We start from the raw sequence: 22,367 nt of genomic DNA on the forward strand, positions 1-22,367 counted from the left end.
TACTGAAACTAAAAACACGTTTTAATGACAGAAACTTATTTGTGCTCCATTCATCTCTTTTTTGTTGAACAATCTCACTGCCACTCAAGCAGAGAAGCACTGAGCCACCTTTGTTTCTCCTCCTGTACTTTTGCCTCAGCCATTTTCTTTCTCTTTTATCATTTGATCAGATAGATGCTGCAAAGAGCACGAAATTCAAACGCTTGAAGTATCCAGCTGCCACGTAACAGCAATCATCCTTTTCCTCACCCTTTGTACATTCTTGGGATGCTACAGAGCGTAGGGCAAACAAGAGGCTTTTCTCTGTGCTTGAAAACTGTCTAGCACACACTTAGCATTATCTAAATAATTAATAATAGAAGTGCTGAAGTATTTCTTGAAGGCTAGAGGAGTTGGGAATCAGATTAAGGAATACTGTAGTAGAGCTTGCTGCCACTGACAGAGCACTAAAGAACACTGGAGTCCAACAAGATCATTCTTCCTCCAGTCTGAAGCAGATTCCTGCAGAACCTGTGCAGCCTTGGGGCACTTCCTAAGGGAAAAAAGCGCCCAAGCCCCTCATATTCCTTTGCCAAGAACAACTGCCAAGCAGAAGAAAATTATTACTCAGTCTGTGAATCTGATAGGAAGGAAACAGCTACTGAACACAGGAATAGCAACACATGTCCTTGTGTTTCTACTAACTCAGTAGTCAAAGAACAGCCAGTACCTGTTAAATAAAAAGCACTGCTTGTATGAAAATAATTATTCAACAAACAACTTTCCTGTGCCTGAAAAGAATTATTAGGCATTTTTTCAGGCCTATTAAAAATCTCCAGCTCCTGAGAATTATGTAAATTCCTCAGAAATAAGGAAAAAGATACATGAATCCAACCTTTTTGCTTTTACCATAATGAGAAACTGCAAACATGAAACCGAGGATAAAAAGTCCTCTCCCGTGCCTCTTGCTACTCTCTTAAGGGGATCATCTCCCCCCAAACACTAATAACTTAGGCATGAAAATCTTCAGAGTGTTTATGCACATCACAGACCTGATTTTTACATCATTTTCCTTCCCTTCAGACTACAGACCACCCCACCATCTCTGACTTTACATTAGAAACACAGGTATCATCAGTTTAAGCAGTACCAGGCTACGAGAGAAATGCAAATACACACTTTCTTATTTAAGGGATTAATACAAGTTTTATAAATAGAAATTGGGAGCAATTTCCCACCCCATAATAACATATATACAAACACACTAACTTCCTATTTATACTGCCTGAAAACTCCTTCTAAAGCTTTTATCACAGATTAGGGAAATAATTGTGATATTAGTAACCAACTCGACCACAAGAACGCAAACAGTGTGGTCTTTTCTAAAATCAGACCTATACACCACCATATTCTGAACTTCAAACACATCACCAAAAGCTTTATAAACGTGGTCTTCAGAATCAATGCAAACTATTGTACAACAAATCAACTGCAACACTTCCTTCATTTGATCTTAACAAGTATCCTGAATGTGTCATCTGCATATTGTCCTTCAGTCCCTTATCAATCTCTTTGCAGGATGTAAGGTAAAATCCATTTATATACCTTGTGAAATGTGGTACTCTCATCCATTTAGTGATCTAAAATACTACCTGAAAGACATTAATCTGAACTATTCAGGAGAGCCTATCTGAGGATATGCAGCAAATTGGTCTGTATTATGGAAAATGATTACAAAGCTCCTGAAGGTAGAGCACCTGATTGCAGGCTTCAGGGAGCAGTACTTAGGCCTTCCTGTGATTGTTCCAAAGCATCACCTATGAAAAACAGAGAAACTCCTAGATGTAAATATAGTGCAAAGCCTTCAGTGTCTTGTCATTAAATGTGTACACACCAAGACAACATTTACGAGAATAAGACACCAAGTGCTGCCTCCATCCAGCCTCAGCAGATGGATGCATATCCTCTTGCACCTGCCTCTCAGACCCTCTCTGTACAGAGCTACTCCTAAAACTAAACCAACTTTTTAATAAGCCAGGAGTAAGATATAGTATTGAAAGTGAACAGTTTATAAGGCAATGCTCTGCTTAGATCAATGCTAATGCACAAAGCAACATGGAGTTCACTACAGAAATAAATTGGAAACTTTTTGTTTTAATTTCACTTCAATTCTAAAGTTCCCTTTAGGCTGCCATTCAGGATAAGATACCATAAGCCTGGACTTGTATTTTCTTACCTTTTCAAGATTTAAAAAGCTACAGCTGCATTTATGGTTTATTTAGATGGAGGTAGCTCATTCTGAAAGCAAATTAAGAATTCAGAAATATACTTTCAAAATAGCTTTTTTAAAAAGCTATCAAGATTTAGAACCAAAGTGTTGGGCATTTGGTTGTATACTGAGGAGTGGAAAAGCTCATGCCACTGTGTACCTACTTTTCTATTTGTCGTACAAATTCTTTCATCTGTTAAAGATTTTAAGGAACTACTTTTATTGTAATAACCTATGAATTAAAAAAAAAAAAAAAATCTAAAAAAGACACAGGCTGTATTTGTGTAGGGTTTCCTTTTCCTTTAAACCACCATAGCACAGTCGTGTCTCACAGCACCAGCCCTTTCTCCTGTGTCACTCTAGCTGCTCGCTGGAATAAATTCTAGAATAAATGCCTGTTAGTCCTGAAGACATTAAATGCAGTATTAGAGAATGTGAAATCATGCACGGATCTAACCCTGAGATCATTCAGCTATTCCTTTTTAGTACCAACACTGCCACTCATGACATGTTAATCATTCATTAGCCATGGATGTGCACCCAACCTTAACTCCTTCCCAGCTAGCCACAAGCTCTACCTCAGTCTTTTTATTTATTTTAATTCTTCCTCTTTTTGAGCTTTATCTTTTCTTTGTTGATCTATCTCTTCTCCCATTTCTTGTAAGCACCTGGCTTTTCGTCCATGTATCTTTCAAGCAGCTATTAAATTTCCTAAGTTTGGAATTAATCCTTGTAAAAACATCTCTCCCTTTCTTGTTCTTCATTTTTCAAGTGTTAAAATGTTTCTATTAAAATACCTATAACACAACAAGAAAAAAAAGAATGGCTGGAAGACAAAAATGGAAACAATTTGAACACGTTTTTATTTCTTCATTCTTCTTCAGCAATCACCTTTTCCTAGTGTGACAAAGGCATAAAGATTATCCCAGAAATTTTAAGTGCACCAGACATGCTATGTGACGTGCTGACAGTTGATTTAGAGAACAAAAATAATAAGTGAAAATATTTTCCAATGCCAAGCATAACATTTTCCCATTACTAACTACTTTTTGAAAACACAACAGTCATGTTACATACACACTCACCCAACTCCCTGGCACAATTCTGGTGGCCTAGACCAGATGTCTGAGGTCTGCAGCAAAGAGCAGTTCATGTTTTGTTGTATGTTCTTACCCTGTATAAGTTTCCAACATTTTTCCACTGCTAAGCATGCAGTCAGTTGCTCAGAGTATCCTGCATCATCTGCCACTGCTAGACATCTTCTCCATCATTATTCACCTCACATTCTGTGATATTTCAATTCTAATTTCTTACAGTGAAACTGAAATACCCAGGCCATGACACAGCTACATGTAGCCATATTTGGGTCTCTTCAGGAAAACATACACTGAAGAAAGACTATCATGGTATGGCAGTGAAGGGAGCCATACCAAAACCACCAAGCAAAATCAGAGTGGTTTTTGTGCTCAAAAACCTTCTGAAACCAGAGGGGCAATGAGATCAGTATCTCTGTTTTTGACACATGTTGCAATTAGTCTTAAACTTTGGTTATTAACACAGCATATGACTTTTATGACAAGGGATGTCATCCATATACACAGGAACAAAGAGGCTGATCCATGTGGAGTAGGAAAAAAGACCACAAAAAATGAAGCACAAAAAAGACTATTGTACTCACTGTAGGGAATCCTGGGTGAAATACTTAAAGGAAGTGCCTCCTAGGAGGTCAAAATTGAAAAACGTAGTTGTATTTTTCACCTATGTAATCCTCCTCTCTGAGGAGAGAAAGAAATGTCAACTCCTATCAACCAAACTTGCTTTTATGGACACTCTAGCAGATAGCAGCAGTTTAAGTAGGATCTCTCCCTTTTGAGTTTTTAAAAGTCTGGACACCAAAAAGGCCTAGATTAGGGCCTCCTTGTGCTTAGTGACTAAAAACACAAAGCATCTTTGACCCAAGTAGTTTCAAACGCTTCAGAAGAAAGCACAAAAATAGGTTATGAAGAAAAATGACATTATGTGAATGTGCAAAGCTTTATTCCAGCCCTCTCAACATATGACTCTTATTTTAAATACAACACAAAACCAAAAAAGCAACTCTGTGATCCAACAAGATATTCATAACTCAGGCACTCAACGAAAAGTACAAGAGGTTAAACCCTCTTTGCACAGTATGGATGTAAAGTGTTGGGAGCTATAGCTCTGTGAACTGATAAAAAACAAAAAGTGTTACTTGTGTCAGTTATGCTATAAAATAGGTTATGGTCCTATCTATCAGATGACAGAGTGGTAACACCATGGGTGTAATTAGCATTGACTGACAACTCTGGCCCAAGCTCAAGAGATGTAAAAAAATAAATGAGCATAACATATCAACTCCTTGCCATCCACATTCCTATTTCCAACAGAAATATTAGTAGGAGGCTGTGGGGAAATCTAAACTACACCTAATTTGAGACTGAAAGCCTTTGTTCTCAAAGCGTTGTTTTGTTTATCCTGTACTTGGCACACATGAGTGAAAATTAACCAGGTGAGAGTAACTCCATCTAAAAATATACAGATCAGATATTTAAAATACAAATAATCTTTTTTTTCTGAATTCAGACATATTAATATATGTTTGCTGCATGATTAAATCAAATATTAAATTAAATCTTAAATTTGTTAATAACTAATTGAAGAATTTAAAGAGTGACAGGTGTTATAAAATTTGACAGCTGTAACTATAGAGCACCCCACACATTGCAGTGAGGCACCCAGCTAACAGCATGGACAAGAGACTAAGAGGCCTTCTGACTGGGACACCAGCAAGGAGTATCTCAGGAGTAACCTACTCTAGCAACCCCTTGTTCTCTCTACCCAAATATCTGCAAGTAAGAATGAAACTAGTAAGGAGCAAACAAAAATATCCGCTGCTTTCCAATCTTAAACCAAACATAAAGTAATTGCATTGCATGAAATGTGGAAATAATTATCTGCGTGTTCCAAGGGAATATAAAGTTAACCCACACAGCTGTGAACTGAGCTCAGTTTGGGTAGGAACTGCCTGAAATACCATGAAACTATTTTACTTTCAAAATAGAACTGTTTTCTCAGATCTTTGTCCTTTATATTTCACTACAGGTTCAAAAATTTCTTCTAGCATTTATTGGTTTTGTTTTTAGCTATTCCAAACAATTTCTTTCCCTTTTGCCCTGCAATTTTTTTATTTACACCTTCTTTCTTCTCTTCCCAGTTTTTACAAGATTTCTCATTCTTCCGTGTTTCCTCATTTTTATCCTTTGCTTATTCTTCATCCTTCAAGTTCTAGTCAAAAGAAAGATTACTACCAGGACATACTGCACCTAAGTATTCCCACTGCCCCCCAGGAATAAACCAAGTAAAACCTTTATCTGCGTGTCATACAGAAATCCCTGCTTTCCTGGGAGTGTCTGCTATACATTTGATCCCTCCATTCTACCACTTACTATAGAAAGATTTAGAAAAGAATTCATTTGCCTCCAAACTCTACTCACACCCTAATTATTACATGTAATATTAATATTTAATATACTAATTGCAGAAATATGTAAATGTTTGTTTCATGGTTATAAAATTACTAGTACTTTTCCCTCTCTTCCTGCTTCCTCTGTCTCCTGTTCAAATCAGCTCTAATCAAATTTAAAGTGGGAAATACTGCTCTGCTGCATATGGGAGAATATTTAAACCTTCTATTTCCATAATAATTTCATTTAGTTTTTCAGGTAGAAGTAGTTTTTCCTGACTTTCCACATCCAACCTTAATCCCTATTCACCACAAGATAAGAAAATGTTGTTACACCATAACTAGCTCAGGCATCAACATATACTTATCCCAACAGATACAATATGAGCATTAACAAAACAGGTTATTACCCTATTAAAATTTATGACGTGTCCACTCTTGTACCAAACATAAACCAGGCAAGAAAAGAATGGCAATAAAAAAGAGGAAGAATATAAAAATTCAAGTTATTAATATCTCACACGTATTTAACATTTGGCTTGCTTCTCTGTTTATCCATTACACATTTAAGCCTAGAAGTGAAATTTCATGCTGAAATTATTCACACAACTAGCAGTTATGAATTTGATCTTACAGTGAAGTCAACTAGGCTGATGTAAAGCCTCAAATACACAAAAATCGAGAAGGACAAAATAATTATGCTAACAGATTGCATGAAGTTTGAGGATCTGCAATATTTTCTGCAAGGACAAGAAACATACTTTTTTCCTCCAAATTATGTTCTTTTCATTTGGCAAGAACATATGCCCACTGCCTCCCCCCTAATTTTTCTTATCTATTATGACAAAAGTGAAACCAAACCAACTTTATTTATCGACCACAGGCAATACTGCTTCCTGGAACATCCTAAAGTCAAAGAGTAGCACTGAAAATATCACAGGCTGGCAGTATGGAGCAAATACATGTAAATACTTCCTAAATGCAATTCTACCCAAAATCACAAGTGATTTAATTTTGTTTAATCATAAAAATCATCATCACATCATCATTGTATAAGAGCCAATGTCTTCTGAGCGGTCACTGCACTGACTTAGGAAGCTCAAGTTCAATTCCACATGCAAAACCCCAAGTGTTGGGGGACCCTGGGCCAATCATTTCTCTCTCCATTTCCACTACCACACACTGTTAACCTTCACTGCTTCAGCCTAAGGAGTTTGCTGGCTTAACTCCTTTCATAAAGGTCTTCTATTCTCAGCTGAATTTCCAGACATAACTGCAGGAAAAGGAATTCTAGTATTAATACTAATCGCACCTATAGATTCAGCTGGAGTCTGACAACTGCAGGAACTATGCACACGCAGCCAAAAAAAGGTTTGTTTGGATACAACAGAGCCAGTTAACATTTCAAATCTGGAGACCACAATGTCATAATATTTTTCTAAGTAAAACACAAACACTGCTAAAACTGAAACATTTGAGAAGATAAAACACAAAATACATAAACAAGTAAGAGGAAGCAGGCAATGAGCTGAGCTAAGCCCTGGAACTATGCTTCAACTAAAGGTTTTCTTTACATTTCCTTTGACCGATACCTGCATCCCACTTCCATGCTGTTTTAAAAATGCCTAAGCTTCTACTAGTTACCATTTTCTAACCACTGCAAATTGCTGTTATGAATTAGTGTCTCTCCTTTACTTTTGTTTTAAGCTAAGCATTACATGAAGCTCAACTCCAGTATCCAAGTGCAGCCAACACAACTTCCAGACAGGTTGTCCCTGGTAGCCACTCAGAAGTAAAACCTTCCCACAGCTGTCCAGCAATACAGCCTCTTTGCCAGCTGCAGTTGTGTGTGCAATTTTTCCCCTTCCAAACACAAAGATGTGTAGAAACATTAAGTAGTTGCTCTTACATTCAAAGACCGATGAATTACAGATAATTCTGTTTAAGTAAAGCTTAATTTTCTACTTTTGCAGCTAGCAAGCATTAGCTCTAAACCAGGACAATAACAGAGACCACCATGTGACCGATGCACTCTCCTTTCTCTGCTCTCCTATTCCAAACATGTCTTTGCCATTAAAAAACAGAATAAAATTGTAATGCAGTGACTTACTTGGGTTGGGACAAGTACTGGAGGATAAGCTAGCTTGTGATGTCTGTACATCCAGAATGAAATGAGCACAATCACTGCAATTCCCATTATAGGCACCAATGAATAAAGCAAGGTATTGAACAGAGGTGGCTTCGGTGTCACAGGATTGGAAGTTGCTGGGGATTAAGAAGAAAAGGACAGGTTTTAAGAAACAAAAATCATCCAATGCTTGAAATGCCTAGCATCCTGGTTTCCTAAAAATTCTTATGCTCAGCACAACAGGTTAACAATAGTGCAGTAAGTAGAACACTAATAAAAGCAGACACATAAAGGCAGCATTTTGGAAAGCATTTAGATCCCCAGATTTACACATAAGGATATCTAACTTTTCTGTGCTTCTCAGCTCTGACTATCTACAGAGTTTCAGATGTGTTTCTATTTTTAAGATTGTAAGAATGCCATCACCTAATGAATGAAAGAAGAATCAATGCAAACCTTTAGTCTTTGGAATGTATACAGTAAGATATCATTATTAAGTAGAACAGGCCAAAAATAATCTGCCAATGTTTCTATGCACAGTTGATTTGCTGAACGTTAAAGCTCTCCAGCTGAAGACACTTCCACAGGACCTCCAAAAACGCTCCAGAGAAGTCCTGCTTCTGAAGCAACTGGTGCAGGGGGCAGTCACAGACCCCAGGGCAAGAGGTTTCATGAGAGTGAAGAAGAATGTCAATTACTGCCTTAGAAGTGTCACTGACGAAAAAAAGGACAAGAACATCTCCTGGGTCAACAAAGGCTATTTTACTCTCATAGAAAATGTTATTTAATTTCATAAACAACTTCCTCTGGCTATTTGGTACACAAGACATTTGCTGGTTTCAGTTTAGTTATTAACATTATTCAGTTTTCCAGCAAAGATTAGATCCTTCACTGGAAGAAGATATGCAAGAATAATCAAATCATCTTTTAGTTATTGTTTTTTAAAACAATTATTTGTTAAGTCTGGCTATCTGATGTTCTTCGTAACCTGGGAGGAAATTCTCTCTCCTTGTTTAAAGGTTACTGTGTCAATTTACAAAGAAACTCAGAGGTCCAATTAAAGAAATAGTGACAGTATTGTTTAAAAAAGGGGAGCATTCATAGGCTGGTGTATGCATATAAGGATTATCTCTCCTTCTCACCCGTAGAAAAGAGCTGAAATACCCTTTACCAATTGCAATTACTTCTAGTATAGAGACCTCTCTAAACAAAAAAAACCCAACTGGCTATTTTCTAATCTCTCCAAATGAATGCATGCAGAGCACCTGGGAATCAGAAACTTTCTGGCAGGAAAATCTGACCAGAACAGTTTGAAAAGTCTTATCTCGTGAACAGTATTTCAGTATTTCTGAACTCTGCTGAGCAGTTCTTCATCAGTGTGTCAGGGTGACTTACGTTGGGTGACCTCCATCTCTGGAAAATAGAAGAAGCGTTCATTGCACATGTTGCCTTCACAGCAACAGAAAAACACTTCAGGGCTGTCTTTCTTCTCTATGCAATCACTCCTAGGAAAGATAATTTAAAAAAACCCTTATGAATCCTAAATTGGAGGGGTTTTGTTCAAGAGAAAACATGATCATACTTTAAATTTTACGTGAACTTCAGTAAATCATCCAGGATAACATACTACCCAAACAAGAGTTAAATCTGAAGAAAAAAATTTCATCCATTACTTTATACTGTAATTAATCATCATTAAAACTGAAACAGCCTCTACTTTCAATTTTACAAAGTTAAAAAAAACCACCAACAGGATGCCTTGCAAAAGCTGACAAGAATAGTGAAGAACAGTTCACAATCTAGATTTAAACAAATCAAACCACTAGTGTTTAACCATAAAATCACAGTACAAGGGTACATCAGAAGACCAGAGGGAACGAGAAGTTTCAATGTTTTACTTTTAGAAAAAAAGGTAAGATTACTATTATTTCCCCTGCCTACATTATGCCCAGGGATAGGGTTTATTTCACTCAGTGAATTAACCGCAGGAAAGCAGTTCTATTAAAAAATAAGCTGCAACCATTCAAGTCAGGAAAGAAAAACAGGAGCCACGTAGGAGACAACTTGCCAGCAGAAAGAATAGAACTTGAAAATGCTGCAGAAATGGGTGAGGATTTTAAATACAGCTGAAGACTGTCAAAAAAGTTTTGGATCCATCTTCAAAATGAGGTTATTTTATAGAACTGGCTATTATAATTACACTGTACTGTATCTTCCATAAAACATTTATTCTTTGATGTTCTTAATCTGCTGTTCAGGGTTCATGATACAGTAACTCCCTGTTTAGTAAACTACTCTTCACTCCCAGAGATAAGATTTTGTTTAATGGCTCCTTCAGACAAACAGGGCAGCATGCATTCTTATGACAAGTTACAGTTAATGAGGCCTTACAGCCAGATGAATTTTTACTCAGTTCTCAACTATTTCCTTAACATCCTTCCTCCATTTTATCTCTTCTTGCAATATAGTGTTCTTGTTCAAGGGAGAATATAGTACCAAGGTTTTTTAGACTGCTTACAGATGTGTGTGGAACTAGCAGGACAATTATGCTGCAGAACCTATTTCTTTTTCTGAATTGAAAAACTCAGTTTCCATCCTAGAAGTTAAACACTTAGAAACTGCAATACCCCCACTTCTTCTGCAAAGCCACAAGAAAGAATGGAGTAAAAAAAACAGAAACCAACCTACCAAAAACCCCGAAGTGCCTTCCCATCCTGAGTGACTTAAAGTTACTAGATATTAGTAGCAACAAATAAGATTTCTTTAAAATCATCCTTTGCCTTCCAGCATAGCTGAATTTCAACCCTGCTGTGCAAGCAAGCTTGCAGATGCTTTGCTGCTACACTGAGAAACAGACAAATCAGAACTAATACCCACTTAGCTTTAAACTGTCATTAAAGGAGAAAACATCCTGGTGTGTGTGTGAACTTTATTTGGTAGAAATTACTAAACTAATTACTTCTATTAATTCAACATTTAAGAAAAAAAAAATTTCTAAAATATCACTAAAAATAATGCCTAAATACATTGTCATGAATATCTAGTACGTATTTATTTTCTTAATTCTCTCCGTTTTCAAACAAAAGCTATTTTGGTCAACTAAAATTTAGTACTTAAAGAACTATAATACCATTTCTTAAGAGAGTCATGACCCTTATTCAGCCAATATCTAACAACCCCCAAGTCCTGCTGTTACTGCTCATGGGTACTTGCTAGACCATCTGTTATAAAAAAAAAATGACTGGAATTTCAGGATATTCAGTGTCTCTTAGAGCTGCCACTGAGCTGAGCTTTTTAATAAACTAGCAAAATAATTCCACATTTAAGGAAAGCACAATGTGCTGAACTTCCTACTCCAAAGACTTTGGAAAAGTGAACTATTGAATTTTGCATTCTGGTTTCACTATCTTTGCATTGCTTGGCAATAACAAATGATAAGAAAATCTATTACTAAAAGCTAAAAAAGAACGGTATTTTTAATACATAGCAAGTAAATAAGAGCAGGTAAAACATACTATTCTGCAAACAAGACAAAGCATTTAGATCAAGTCAGGTCCCCAAGCAGAGGTGAGCAAAAAAAGCCACGTGTATACACACATTTCTGAAAGCCAGCTCACTATTTAGACTGACAATCATAATTTGTCTCAAGTTCTGTTTGCAGAGGGGAGGTTGTATAAATCACGGCCAGGCAAATTAGCTTCAAATTAGAAATAAATTGAAAATGGATAAGAAAACTCACTCACCTGTCATAACAATTGATGTCATCTAGCCAGCAACCTTGCTTCACAATTTCAATTGATCCAGAAATATTCTTCCATGTAGCAAAACAGTGTCGTCTTTTATCTTTATCACCGTAACACGGTTCAATACCGCTGCGATTTGTTTTATCTTTTTCCCAGTTAGCGTTGTAGTAGATACACTCCTGTGTTTCTGATCTGCCAAGTATGGCACCTATCAGGAATGAAAAATAAATCACAATCAAGGGGCATTCTGAAGGATGAGACATGAGAAGAGTAGAAACCAGGGTGTACTAAAGTATCGTACACTACTTGCATCAAGATACCCTCTCCCCTCTTTGTTTTTTAAGAAAGAAAGAAAACATTCAAAGTTCACAAGCACTCCCAGTAAGTGTTGAAACATAAAACAAAGATCTTCTGTTAAGTCAAAGAGTGACTTGGATAGCTTATCAAGATTTGAAGGCATAAAGAACAAGTTTGTGCAATACTTTTCCCCGAAGAGCAATATAGCAAAGAAAATCTAAAATACTGAACAGTAAAGATCTAGTTATAACATGAGCCAAACAAGGAGTTTTAGCTAGCAGACTTTATCAAAAGGCATTTTTGTCTCTTATGTTGCTACACGTGCCAAAAAAAAAAAAAAGCAAAAAAAAAGCAGTTGGTACATGTTAGAAGCCTAAACCCAATTAATCAACTAATATTTAAACCATCAACATTTTTTTCCCCTAGTTTTGTGTCTGTGACGTAGCTTATTCACACAAAGCACCAAAGGGTAAGACACACTGTGCTAAAACCGTATCTTCCATGTCATTCTGATTTGTCAACTGAACAACAAGAATTGAGACCCAGAGGTATAAGGCTATGGTCCCTAAGCCCCAAGCACAGCACTTGCTTCTAGCTGCCTGGTCCCACCTTGTTGACCACTCAAAATATAAAAGACTATCATAAGTCCATAAGCAAGTGCTTCTGCTCTCAGAAGGCCCAGGGGTTCGGCTCCCTTCCCACAGAAGGTGCCTGACATATGCAGTGGGATCAACAAAAAAAAGCCAGGTGGTGTCTGGAAGCCAAAGCACTGATGTGGTCTCTATGACTCATGCTGGTGAACCAGAACAGACCAGCAGACTTGCTAACCTACCCTGAGAGCAGGTGATTTTTTTTTTTTCTTTGTCATCTCAGTGTTCTTGAAAATAAAAGCTTTTGAACTTTTGAATTTCATTTTCTCTACTGACAACCTACAGAAAACTACAGCAAATACTAACAGGCTGAAGCACCTCAAAGCAAAGCTAACAGTTAATGTGACATGAAGCACCACTCTGGTTTGTGCAAAGGTAAAGGGCTGTCAGGATGCAAAACTTCTAACAAAAAGACTGGAAGGTAGGAATAACTGGCTTTTACTTCTGATTTTATCTTGTCAAATACTGCCAAGAGTGTGTCATTAATCTTCATGCAAGCTTCATTGTTTAACATGAAATAAAAACATGGAAAATCAGAGAGGGAGATGGAGGAGCTAGAGTCAGAGGACTGCAAAATTGAGGGAGGGTCAGGAGGATGACAAAGCACTTTTACTTTGCCTGTGCATCCATCTGATATTTAAGAGAGACAGGTATATTAGACATTGTGCTGAAGATCAGATTTAAACAGAAAAGGTCTTCCTTAGCAGTCAGTTTCATACATATTTATTTGTATCACTCTCTACCTCCTTTATTCATAGATACAATAATTTTGATACCCATATACTTCTCATTCTCCTACACCAGTGTTACAAGCAGAGCAGCTATATCCCTGGTGTCTTTTCTGGGATGGAGTCTTTGTCACCCAGGCACTCCACCCAACAGGAGGTGAGGGTCAGGGTGGCTGGTACATTGGTCAAGGCTTCCGTCACATAACATCTTCTCAAACACACACAATTGACAGTAAGGTTGTTTTTCTCAGTCAACAGACCTGACTGCACAGGGACCCAAAGAGCTGCACCTCTCGGGGTGACGAGGCTGATTTCATACTGGGAATTGCTGCAGCTCCCTTGAAGTGCAGCAGTGGATGTCAGAGCAGAGCGCAGCACTGACCATCCTGGGCATCCCACATTGCCACCTTCAGAAACTTCTGACTTTGACGCATTCCCAAAATAGGCAGCGATGCTGCTTACGCTTCTTGGGAAAGAGCCTGGATGTTCAATGGGAGACATGCACTAGCCAGCTGGTAACACTGCGAGATGCAGCATGTTAACTATTATATTCTTTGTGCTGCAATGGCCTGACCTTTACAACTCCCAGCTATGGCAAGAAACAGATGAGGCAACAGATTGAACAATTTGGTTCTGTCAGTGCAATAAAGCAGAAGTCCTGGATTTATCTTGTACGTGCCATTCCTTTTCTTCTGCTGCCAAGCCTAGCTTTGAAGGACCATAGACAAGTGAAAATTTATAAAATTGAGAAACTACAGTATAATAAACTTTGCACAAATATTCTCCATATACATATTTTAGCCATAGTCAGGCCTTCTTATTTATTAATGCTCCAAATCAGTTTAACCTATCAAGCTCATCAGCAATCACACTGCTGGTTCAGTGACTTCGGATCTAACTGGAGCAACTAATCACAATATCTTCTGTTGGGGCTGAGCAGACATTTGCAATAGGACTAGCCAGATTAAACTGATGTATGGACATACCAGGACAATCTCAGATTAACCTTTTTGAAGTAGAAAAGCAGGAATGTAGTGGGAGCAAGACAAGAGAGGGGGAACCAACAAAGAAGGCAGACCTGAGCCCACTGCACAAAGGAAGCATCTGCTTAGAACCAGCTCTGCCACCCCTACCACAGGAATCCAACTCTGAAGGAGAGAAGGGGAATTGGCATTTACAATAAAAGCAAATTTATTTGGGTCTCAGTTTAGGCAGAGTGTGTCTATAATGAAACTCCTATACCCATTTTGCATGCTCACAAACTGTTTTCACAGGAAATTATCAGGCCTCAGAAAACCTCATACTGAATCTCAAAAGGCAAAATGTCACTGCTGAAAGAAGCCATCAGCAAAGCATCAGCAGTATCTGATGGACTGAACTATAGTCTGAAAGCTTCTGAGAGGAAAACACATTGAAAAAAGCAAAGAATATTCAAGTATATAATAGAGTTTAGTTTCGGCATGTTAAGAGAGATCACATTCAATATATGCTGTTATCATATTGCAGTATGTGTGCTGTTGTATCACTATACATTTGTGTTCATCCACAACAGCTGCAGTAAGAAAAGAAAACCAACATTTGCTAGTGAACTTCTGAACTGCTGTTAATACAGGATACACTGTAATTGTTAGCAGTACAGAAAGCAATTTTATTAGCATGCACATGTGCAGTCTGGAAAACCTCACCTTAGGAAGAATTTGAAAGACTCGCTACCATTTTTTTTTTCAAGCAGAAAGATTATATGAACTGAGGAAAAAAAAAATAATCTATTTTTTTTTTAATTAAAAAGGAGTAAAAAAGAAAATCTATGCATAGCTGAGAAGTATACTAACACAAGGCTAACTTAGAAAGGGATTACTGAAAACAGATTCTGAATTAAGTATGAGTTCACTATTACATGTACCTCTATATTACACTCAGAGGGGAAAAAAAAGTGTGATGCCAGCTTCTAGGATTTTATCATCTAGCTTTAAACCTCAAAACTGAGCAACACAGCCACATTGGTCTGTAATGTGGGAATGGTTTCATGGCATTTTAATTAAAAAGTCTGAAATGTGCTCATGATATTTTCCCTCATTTTCTGATAAGACTTCAAAACAGAGCCCCCTCCCCTACCCTGTCCTTAAATACTGCTTTTGCAGCATACTTTGTTGGTGATACTACATAAATACAAAAAGGCCTCCAGTAAAAGTGAAGATAAATCTGTGACTCCTCACTGATTTATGAAATCTAGCACATTTTTGTAAGCTGAAGGCATGAAAACTGGTGAAAAGACTACAAAGGTTAGTTTGATGGCCCAGATATCTAAAACATCAGCGTGGAAAAAACCCACAGGTCTTCTGAAAGCCAGTCTGTGCATGTAGATTGCTCTAATGGGTGCTCCCAATGTGTACCTAACACATCCTTAACTAGAAAGGAACTAAAAATAAAATAGCAATCTTATTCTAGCACCAGACAGAACTACAGACTTCCATCTCATAGGTTTCTGAGATGCTAACAGCAACACCCAAGTTTGGAAAGAAATCACATCTGTGTTTTCTAGCTGCATAACCCACCCAGACTGTACTTGACATAACACTGTACTTGAACTTAATTCTATTATAAGCACTAAGGACAGTACTGGTAAGGATTTACAGGCAGGAATACTTATGTGATAGAAAAAAGCTTCTCTCCTTTTCCTGTTGCCTAGAAAGAATAGTATATAAAAGAGTGAAAGGGTGAAATTCACCCTGGTAGCTACCTAGCCTTATTGTAGAAAGGCTACTTGAATTGTGTTATGTTTGAGATTAATTCGAACTCAATCTGAGCACCAAGACCCCCAAACACACAGAAATGGAGCAGTTTAGTAGAATAAACCAGCTGAGCAGAACGGCCTGAAGCACCACAGGGTCTGGAACTTACTCAGCAGACAGAACAGCCCATTCACTATCAAGATCTGAACTGTAACGTGATGTTTAGGGGAACAAACAAAGGACAGAAAATGTGGCATAGCTAGAAATAGAATATTGAAAAACTTCCAGTTATTGTCCAGGTATCTTTTTCAAGTACTTGTTATTCTATTTGATTCCATAGTGACCTCATACACACTTTCTAGACTCACAAATACATTTAAGAACAGACTACAAATATATTCTGAACAGGCCCAGCTTTGATGTTTCCCCAGGCCGGAAGTGGGTTATTATCATTCTTTATTTTTTCTGATAACCCCCAAGAGGATGTTTCTTAAAAGCAAAATAAAGAGGCTGTTTTCAACCTTATAAAGCAAATTGAGTTACAACAGAAAAGACCTATTCGTCCTCCTTATCCATTCCAACATGTCCCAAAATGTATTTCATTGATCTTTAGACAAGTATTAGTCCAATTATCATTGTTCTCAATGTTTGCAGATGAAACAAGGACTGTACTTGGTACAAACTGAGGCAAAGTACGTTCATTAAATCCAAACACAACAGCAATTAACTTAAGCAAGGCAAGAATCAAGGAGAAGATAAACAAGCCAGTAAAGTAACAAATCACCTGAACTGTGGTCACCCTGCCTCATACAGAAGATGCTTATCTTTTCAGACTAGAGTTTCTCATTATCATTCTCCTTTCCAGCATGCTCCGCCAAGCCTGCACTGTAGTCAATAAAAAAGTGATTGGGGAAGAATGGAGAAATGCCACCAAAGTGGGACCTTTGCACAGAAGTCTGCAAGACTTAATAGCTTTTAGAAGGCTAAAAGGTTAACCTGAAAAACATAAAGATTGACCCAATGTTCTAAAAGGCTTGTTTCTCTTCATAAAATAACATTAAAAAAAAATTAGATTGCAACTCAACATGGGTCCTACAGTAAACTTGGAACTTGTATCTTTTGTGTAACTGTATATACCCTACTGGCACTACACTGTCTTAAGCACACAGGCTCCTAAAGAAGGTGGAAACACTGGAGGATGGTGTCACCTACAAATAAGAAATACAACTGAGAAAGACAGAGGGGCAAATTATACACTTCACTGCTGTACAGTTAACAACTCCTTGCAACCCCTTGTTTGTTGGACAAATGGCAACAAGAAAACACTTTTCTACTAGAAATGTGGCTTTTGGATTTAGAGGTATCAATATGGAAGCTAATTTAAAATAACAAGTCAGCTACTATAACTTTGTTATTATATATCTATCTTTTCTTATTTAAAACAACTATAATGAGTGTGAATACCAATTTTACACAGGACAAATACATGGAACCATTCACCTGCTTCTGAAGTTAAGACAACACAACATGCTGAACATCCAAGACAGAAGAAACTCGTGACTGCCTATGCAAAAGTGGCCAACTTGACCTTCTGCAAGCTTCAGTAATTAGCCACATTGAAGAAACCCATGAATCTATAAAGCTGTGAACTCATTCTGACAACCTCTCCAAAAGAATATTTGAGAGAGACTATTAAACATTTTATTGATTTAAACAAAGAGCTACAGTATTCAGAGATCTCCGATTTTAGAAATGCTGGTGGCAGAACTCATGGAAAGCATCTTTAAAGGGTGAAGCCAAAAGATTTCATACAGAATTTCTACCTTGCCCTTCCAAATATCTTAAGACTGGATTTAAGGAAGTGGGGGGAAAAAAGCAGACCCCTGGTGTCCAAGTTTCCAAAATAATTTCAGAGCAAACACATGGCAGAAAATGGAGAAAAGGGCTCAGGTGACAGCTGTGTTCCTTAGATAGAAATAAGGTGCCAGAAATGGTACTACTGGTATCTATAGCATCAGCTGGTTACCTCTGAAATAAAGTTTATCATCCCCTAGGAATCACTACAAATTTCAAGCTAAGCTAAGTGCTGCTTTTCACACTTCCTGACTTCAAGGGAACACACTAAAACACAGGCTGATGTTTCAAGTTCAAATATACCATTTCTGTCACAGTGAGGAGTGAGCAGCATTAAACAGTAAAGCTCTCTCATCTACTGTCTAATAATTTTATAGGGGAAAGAAGCTTGAAAGATTTCATAAGTTGTTTGGTTTCTTGATGCACAGCCTTGGGGCCACACTCATCTCATACATGCTGGTAGCTTTTATAAAGGTTACTGGTCAAACATCCCCTCCCTAACACAATAGAGAAGGTTTTACAAGATGGTAAAGATGACAAGTAACACAGAGCTCAATGTTTACCAGGAAAGTTTAAATTCTACAAGATTCAGAGGCAGAAAAAAAGAGACCAGGATCAAACAGGCACTTACGACATACACACAGTTTCCAATTAGGATTACACTCCTCTCCCCAGCACAAAACCCCAAACACAAATAAAAAAAAAAATATATCAATTCCTATAGAAAATAATCACAGTGGCTGACCTCAAAGAAACAGCTGCCTCAAGTCAGCCAAGATTAAAAAGGAGGCAAGAAAAAGGCACAGTTGAAAGGGACAATCCTCAAACAAAAACTCAATTCAATTTCTGAAATTAAAAACTTGAAAACTGAGGTTCTGCTGTACCCTGCCGGCATCATCTGCCACTGTCTCTGGATGATGTTCACCTAAGGCAGCTGCTTCTGAAGCAGCTGGAGATGCTTTCCCACAGCACATATACCAGAAACACCATTTCCACAGAGTCCTAGAATGCTATTTTTAAACTAACAAAGTCAGGCACTCCACTGGTAGCCATACTCCCAGCCTAAAGCCTAAATAAACCACCCAAGGATATCAAAACTAGGAAGATATGAATCGTTTTGAAGGATGACTATCATGCTTGGTGGTGGCAACCAGCAGAACTTCTATTCTGAGGCCTGACAGTGAGTTTCCCAGCAATGATCTCAGATACCTGTCATAATTGTTCATCTGATTTGAGTCCCAAAGCAAGTGGGATCCTGCCATGCTTTGCTGCCAGGGCACAAGCTGCTGCACCACAGACAGGAGCAGATTCAATGTAGGTTCCTTTCATTGCAAGAGCCTGCACATCCAGTCAAAGCCTCTAACCAAGTGTCAATGTGGAAGGCAGCTCAGGAGATAAAATTTGTCCACTTCCCACCTTTCTCAGAGCACTACCTCAATACCGCCTGCCTGTCAATCTCTCTGGAATTTCTAATAAAAATGATCCTTTTTCAGAGTGGTATTTCCAGAAGTTTTCTGAGCTAAGGAACTGTGTAAGAACTTCCCAACTGTGAATTATGAAACATTAAGAACTTTCTAAAATGGAAGTTTGAAATTCCTGCAACCTCATGGAGATGAGAAATTTGAAAATATTAATCACTTAAAAAACGTAAGAGTTTCACTGGAATTTGTCTTAAAATTTCCTTATCTGTTTAGACTGTAAGACAGACAAGATCAGTAAATGAAATTTTCTCCAACTCTTTTAGTGTACTATTTCATGCATCTTCCAGAATTGTGTTTAATATGATCAACATCAACATGTCACCAGTATTTCCCATATAATGAGAAATAAGGAATGTTTCCTCTTCCCTGCAAGGAAAATATATTCCAACCTCTCAAAAAATATGCTCAGAGAAGCTATGTCAGGCTTAAAATTATTACACCTTTTGCCTTCCAAATCAGTCAAGTTCAATGCAAATGTTTGACTGCAAAAAAACCAAACCAAAACAGAACCATACACCAAGTCAAACAAAAACATAGTCAAGAAATTTATGAGACAGGCATCTAATTTCATATTTGATGTTTCCTCCATATGATGCATCCTAACCACACTTCTTTTTCTGCCTTTCAGGACCTTATATAACTTTTTAAGAAAGACAACAAGACCAGCGTGATTCTGTCAAACTCACATCTCAAACATGTTTCCCTGTGGGTGCTGTGTCCCACTCTATGGTACTGCAAGCAAAAACACTACACAGATATCCTTCATTTGCTGATCAAGCTTCTTATTAGGCTAAAATTCTTCATACTTAACTTTTTCCTGTGGTTACAACCAAGATCTTAGCTTCAACATACTTACAACCAGATTTCACCTTTTTTAAAACAAACAAACAAACAAACCAAAACATCAGCTGTATTCTTTTGCTTAAAACTAGCCCAGAAAACTTAGAAACTGCTAAGCTATTTGTGTGGCCTGGCTCAGCCAGCAGCTGACCAGCAGTATAAAGCTGGCTGGGCTGAGAAGTACATACGCACTGACCAGCAGATCCAGACAAGCTACAGCTGCCCTAGTCCAGATGGCAGCTAAACAGTATGAAAGACAGGTTGGTTCCAGATTTGTGTAAACAAAGAGAGGGATTACCTTGGACATGCAGGCAAACAGCAAAAGGTGGCGAGGAAAAAGCAGGATCTAATATTTAGAAGTTCAAGACTTTAAAGGTTCACCCGTTCAACTGAGCTGGAAACCCTTCTTTACTCCTCCCTTATTTTTAACTCTCCAACATATTTACAGAGAATCATCAAGTTTAGACCCAGTCTTGATTTCACATAGTCAATGATCCTACGTTTTCTTTATATTTTTATTCTCCTTTTCATTTCACTACCACATCACAACAGTAGGCCTTTCCAAGTCCATCTTTCTTTCACAGGTTGGCCAGAACTCCATTCAATACTGAAGACATTTCCAAAGACTTGTCTGGTATCAATATTGGTTTTGTTCCCTAGGAAATACTCCTTTAGAAGAATTTTAGGATCACATGCATCACAGCCAAATCACATTAGTAGCTCATGGTATCTGTTATGCTGCAAGACCACAGTTTGAAATACATTTTTAAGTAGTAGTGCAATCAGAAAAGCAGACTCTGCTGTACAGCCTCACAAACAGCTGAACTGGCACAAACAAGTGGAATTAATTCCTTCCTTCAGCCACTAAACTTAAATAAATGTCAAACTGCAGCATTACACATCTGAGTAAATACCTATCATCAGAAAAATGCTAATGTTTTTGACTGCTGAACTCTTTTCCTTAAGCAAAAAAATCAGCATAATCTTGAAGTTTGCTTTATCTGTTTGATTTCCTTTCTACTGTTCAGTCCTATTTCCATAAAATGACAAACATTTTCTTCCTTGAAAGTATTGTAAAATTTCTGTCTTTATGTTCTAAAATTGCTATTGATTTTACTAAAAAAACCCAGCAAAACTGCCTCTCTTCCTCCAGCTCAAGTGGCTGTCACTTGAAATAGATTTTCTATTTGTCCTCTCTCAGGCTACCTTATTTTGCTTGCTCTATCAGACCGTAAATCTGGAGATTATGTAAAAATTCCCATGCACATTGCTTGAATCAACCCCTATTTTTATGGACAAGAATACTGTTGACACGGAAAGCAGATACTCTTCTTGCTTTTAAGCTCCAAAGTCAGATCTCTGCATGTCAAGCTCCCAACACAACAACCACAGGCAGATCAACTGTTTGCCAACCACACTAATCACCTTCAACAAAGACAATCTGGGATGGAATAAGCCTAACAACATTTTTTTATTTGAAAGACACAGTTCCGGATTTATTTTTTAGAGAAAGATCAGGAAAGTCCAGAGTCCAACTATCTTATGCAGTCTTCATTAAGCAAACATTTTCACCATACTCCCAATTTAAATACTAGTATTGCTTTTAACTCCACCATCACCTTGCCACTGCCTAAAGATCCTACACATCAGAGTGAGCTCACACTCAGGAACTGAGAACTGACAGAATTTCACTAAAAATCATTATTACCTAATTACTATATGTAGAAGAAATTCTAATATATCTGACTGCTAAACTGTCAAAAACTTCAGGCATTTCAGTTTTACAACAAGATAAAAAAGCAATGGATCAAAGCAACTTCGTAATATACTTCAGTATTTTTGAAACTCCATTCTTTCTTACTCTTTGTGGAGTCTCATGCAGATTTGCTATTCACTAGTCTTTTTTTTTTTTTTAAATATATTATTAATTTCATCCAATAAAGAAAGACCGACAAGTAAACAAACAAACCCAAAGAGGAAGTATTTTAACACCAAAAGGACAAAAATTTAAGCCAGGACATGACATACTAAAACTTAACTAATTACTTTCTACTTGTGTCAGAGCTTTAAGAAAACTAACTGAAAAATAATATAATTTAAAAGTACTTTAATAAAACTCTTAAAATACTACTAAGCTACATACTGAACAACCAGCACATTTATTATCATTAGACCAGTTAAA

At 37.5% G+C, this 22,367-nt stretch overlaps 1 protein-coding gene across 2 annotated transcripts in view; it reads right to left on the bottom strand.

The window, feature by feature from the left end:
• Positions 1 to 22,367, bottom strand: part of ACVR2A (activin A receptor, type IIA) — a 62,145-nt gene that overhangs the window by 15,625 nt on the left and 24,153 nt on the right. The window contains exons 1-4 of one of the 2 annotated variants that reach the window (XM_010005594.1): positions 11,604 to 11,788; positions 9,256 to 9,365; positions 7,861 to 7,997; positions 6,143 to 6,169 (exon numbers count right to left, since the gene is read on the bottom strand). In XM_010005594.1, the coding sequence (XP_010003896.1) occupies positions 6,143 to 6,169; positions 7,861 to 7,997; positions 9,256 to 9,304 (213 nt within the window). In that variant the 5' untranslated portion in view covers positions 9,305 to 9,365; positions 11,604 to 11,788. Of the gene's footprint in view, positions 1 to 6,142; positions 6,170 to 7,842; positions 7,998 to 9,255; positions 9,366 to 11,603; positions 11,812 to 22,367 lie in introns of those variants that run through there. The other variant, XM_010005593.1, reaches the window with a different exon arrangement.

This window comes from Chaetura pelagica, unplaced genomic scaffold (genome assembly GCF_000747805.2).
Source record: "Chaetura pelagica isolate M959 unplaced genomic scaffold, ChaPel_1.0 scaffold689, whole genome shotgun sequence".
Classification (NCBI taxonomy): Eukaryota; Metazoa; Chordata; class Aves; order Apodiformes; family Apodidae; genus Chaetura; species Chaetura pelagica.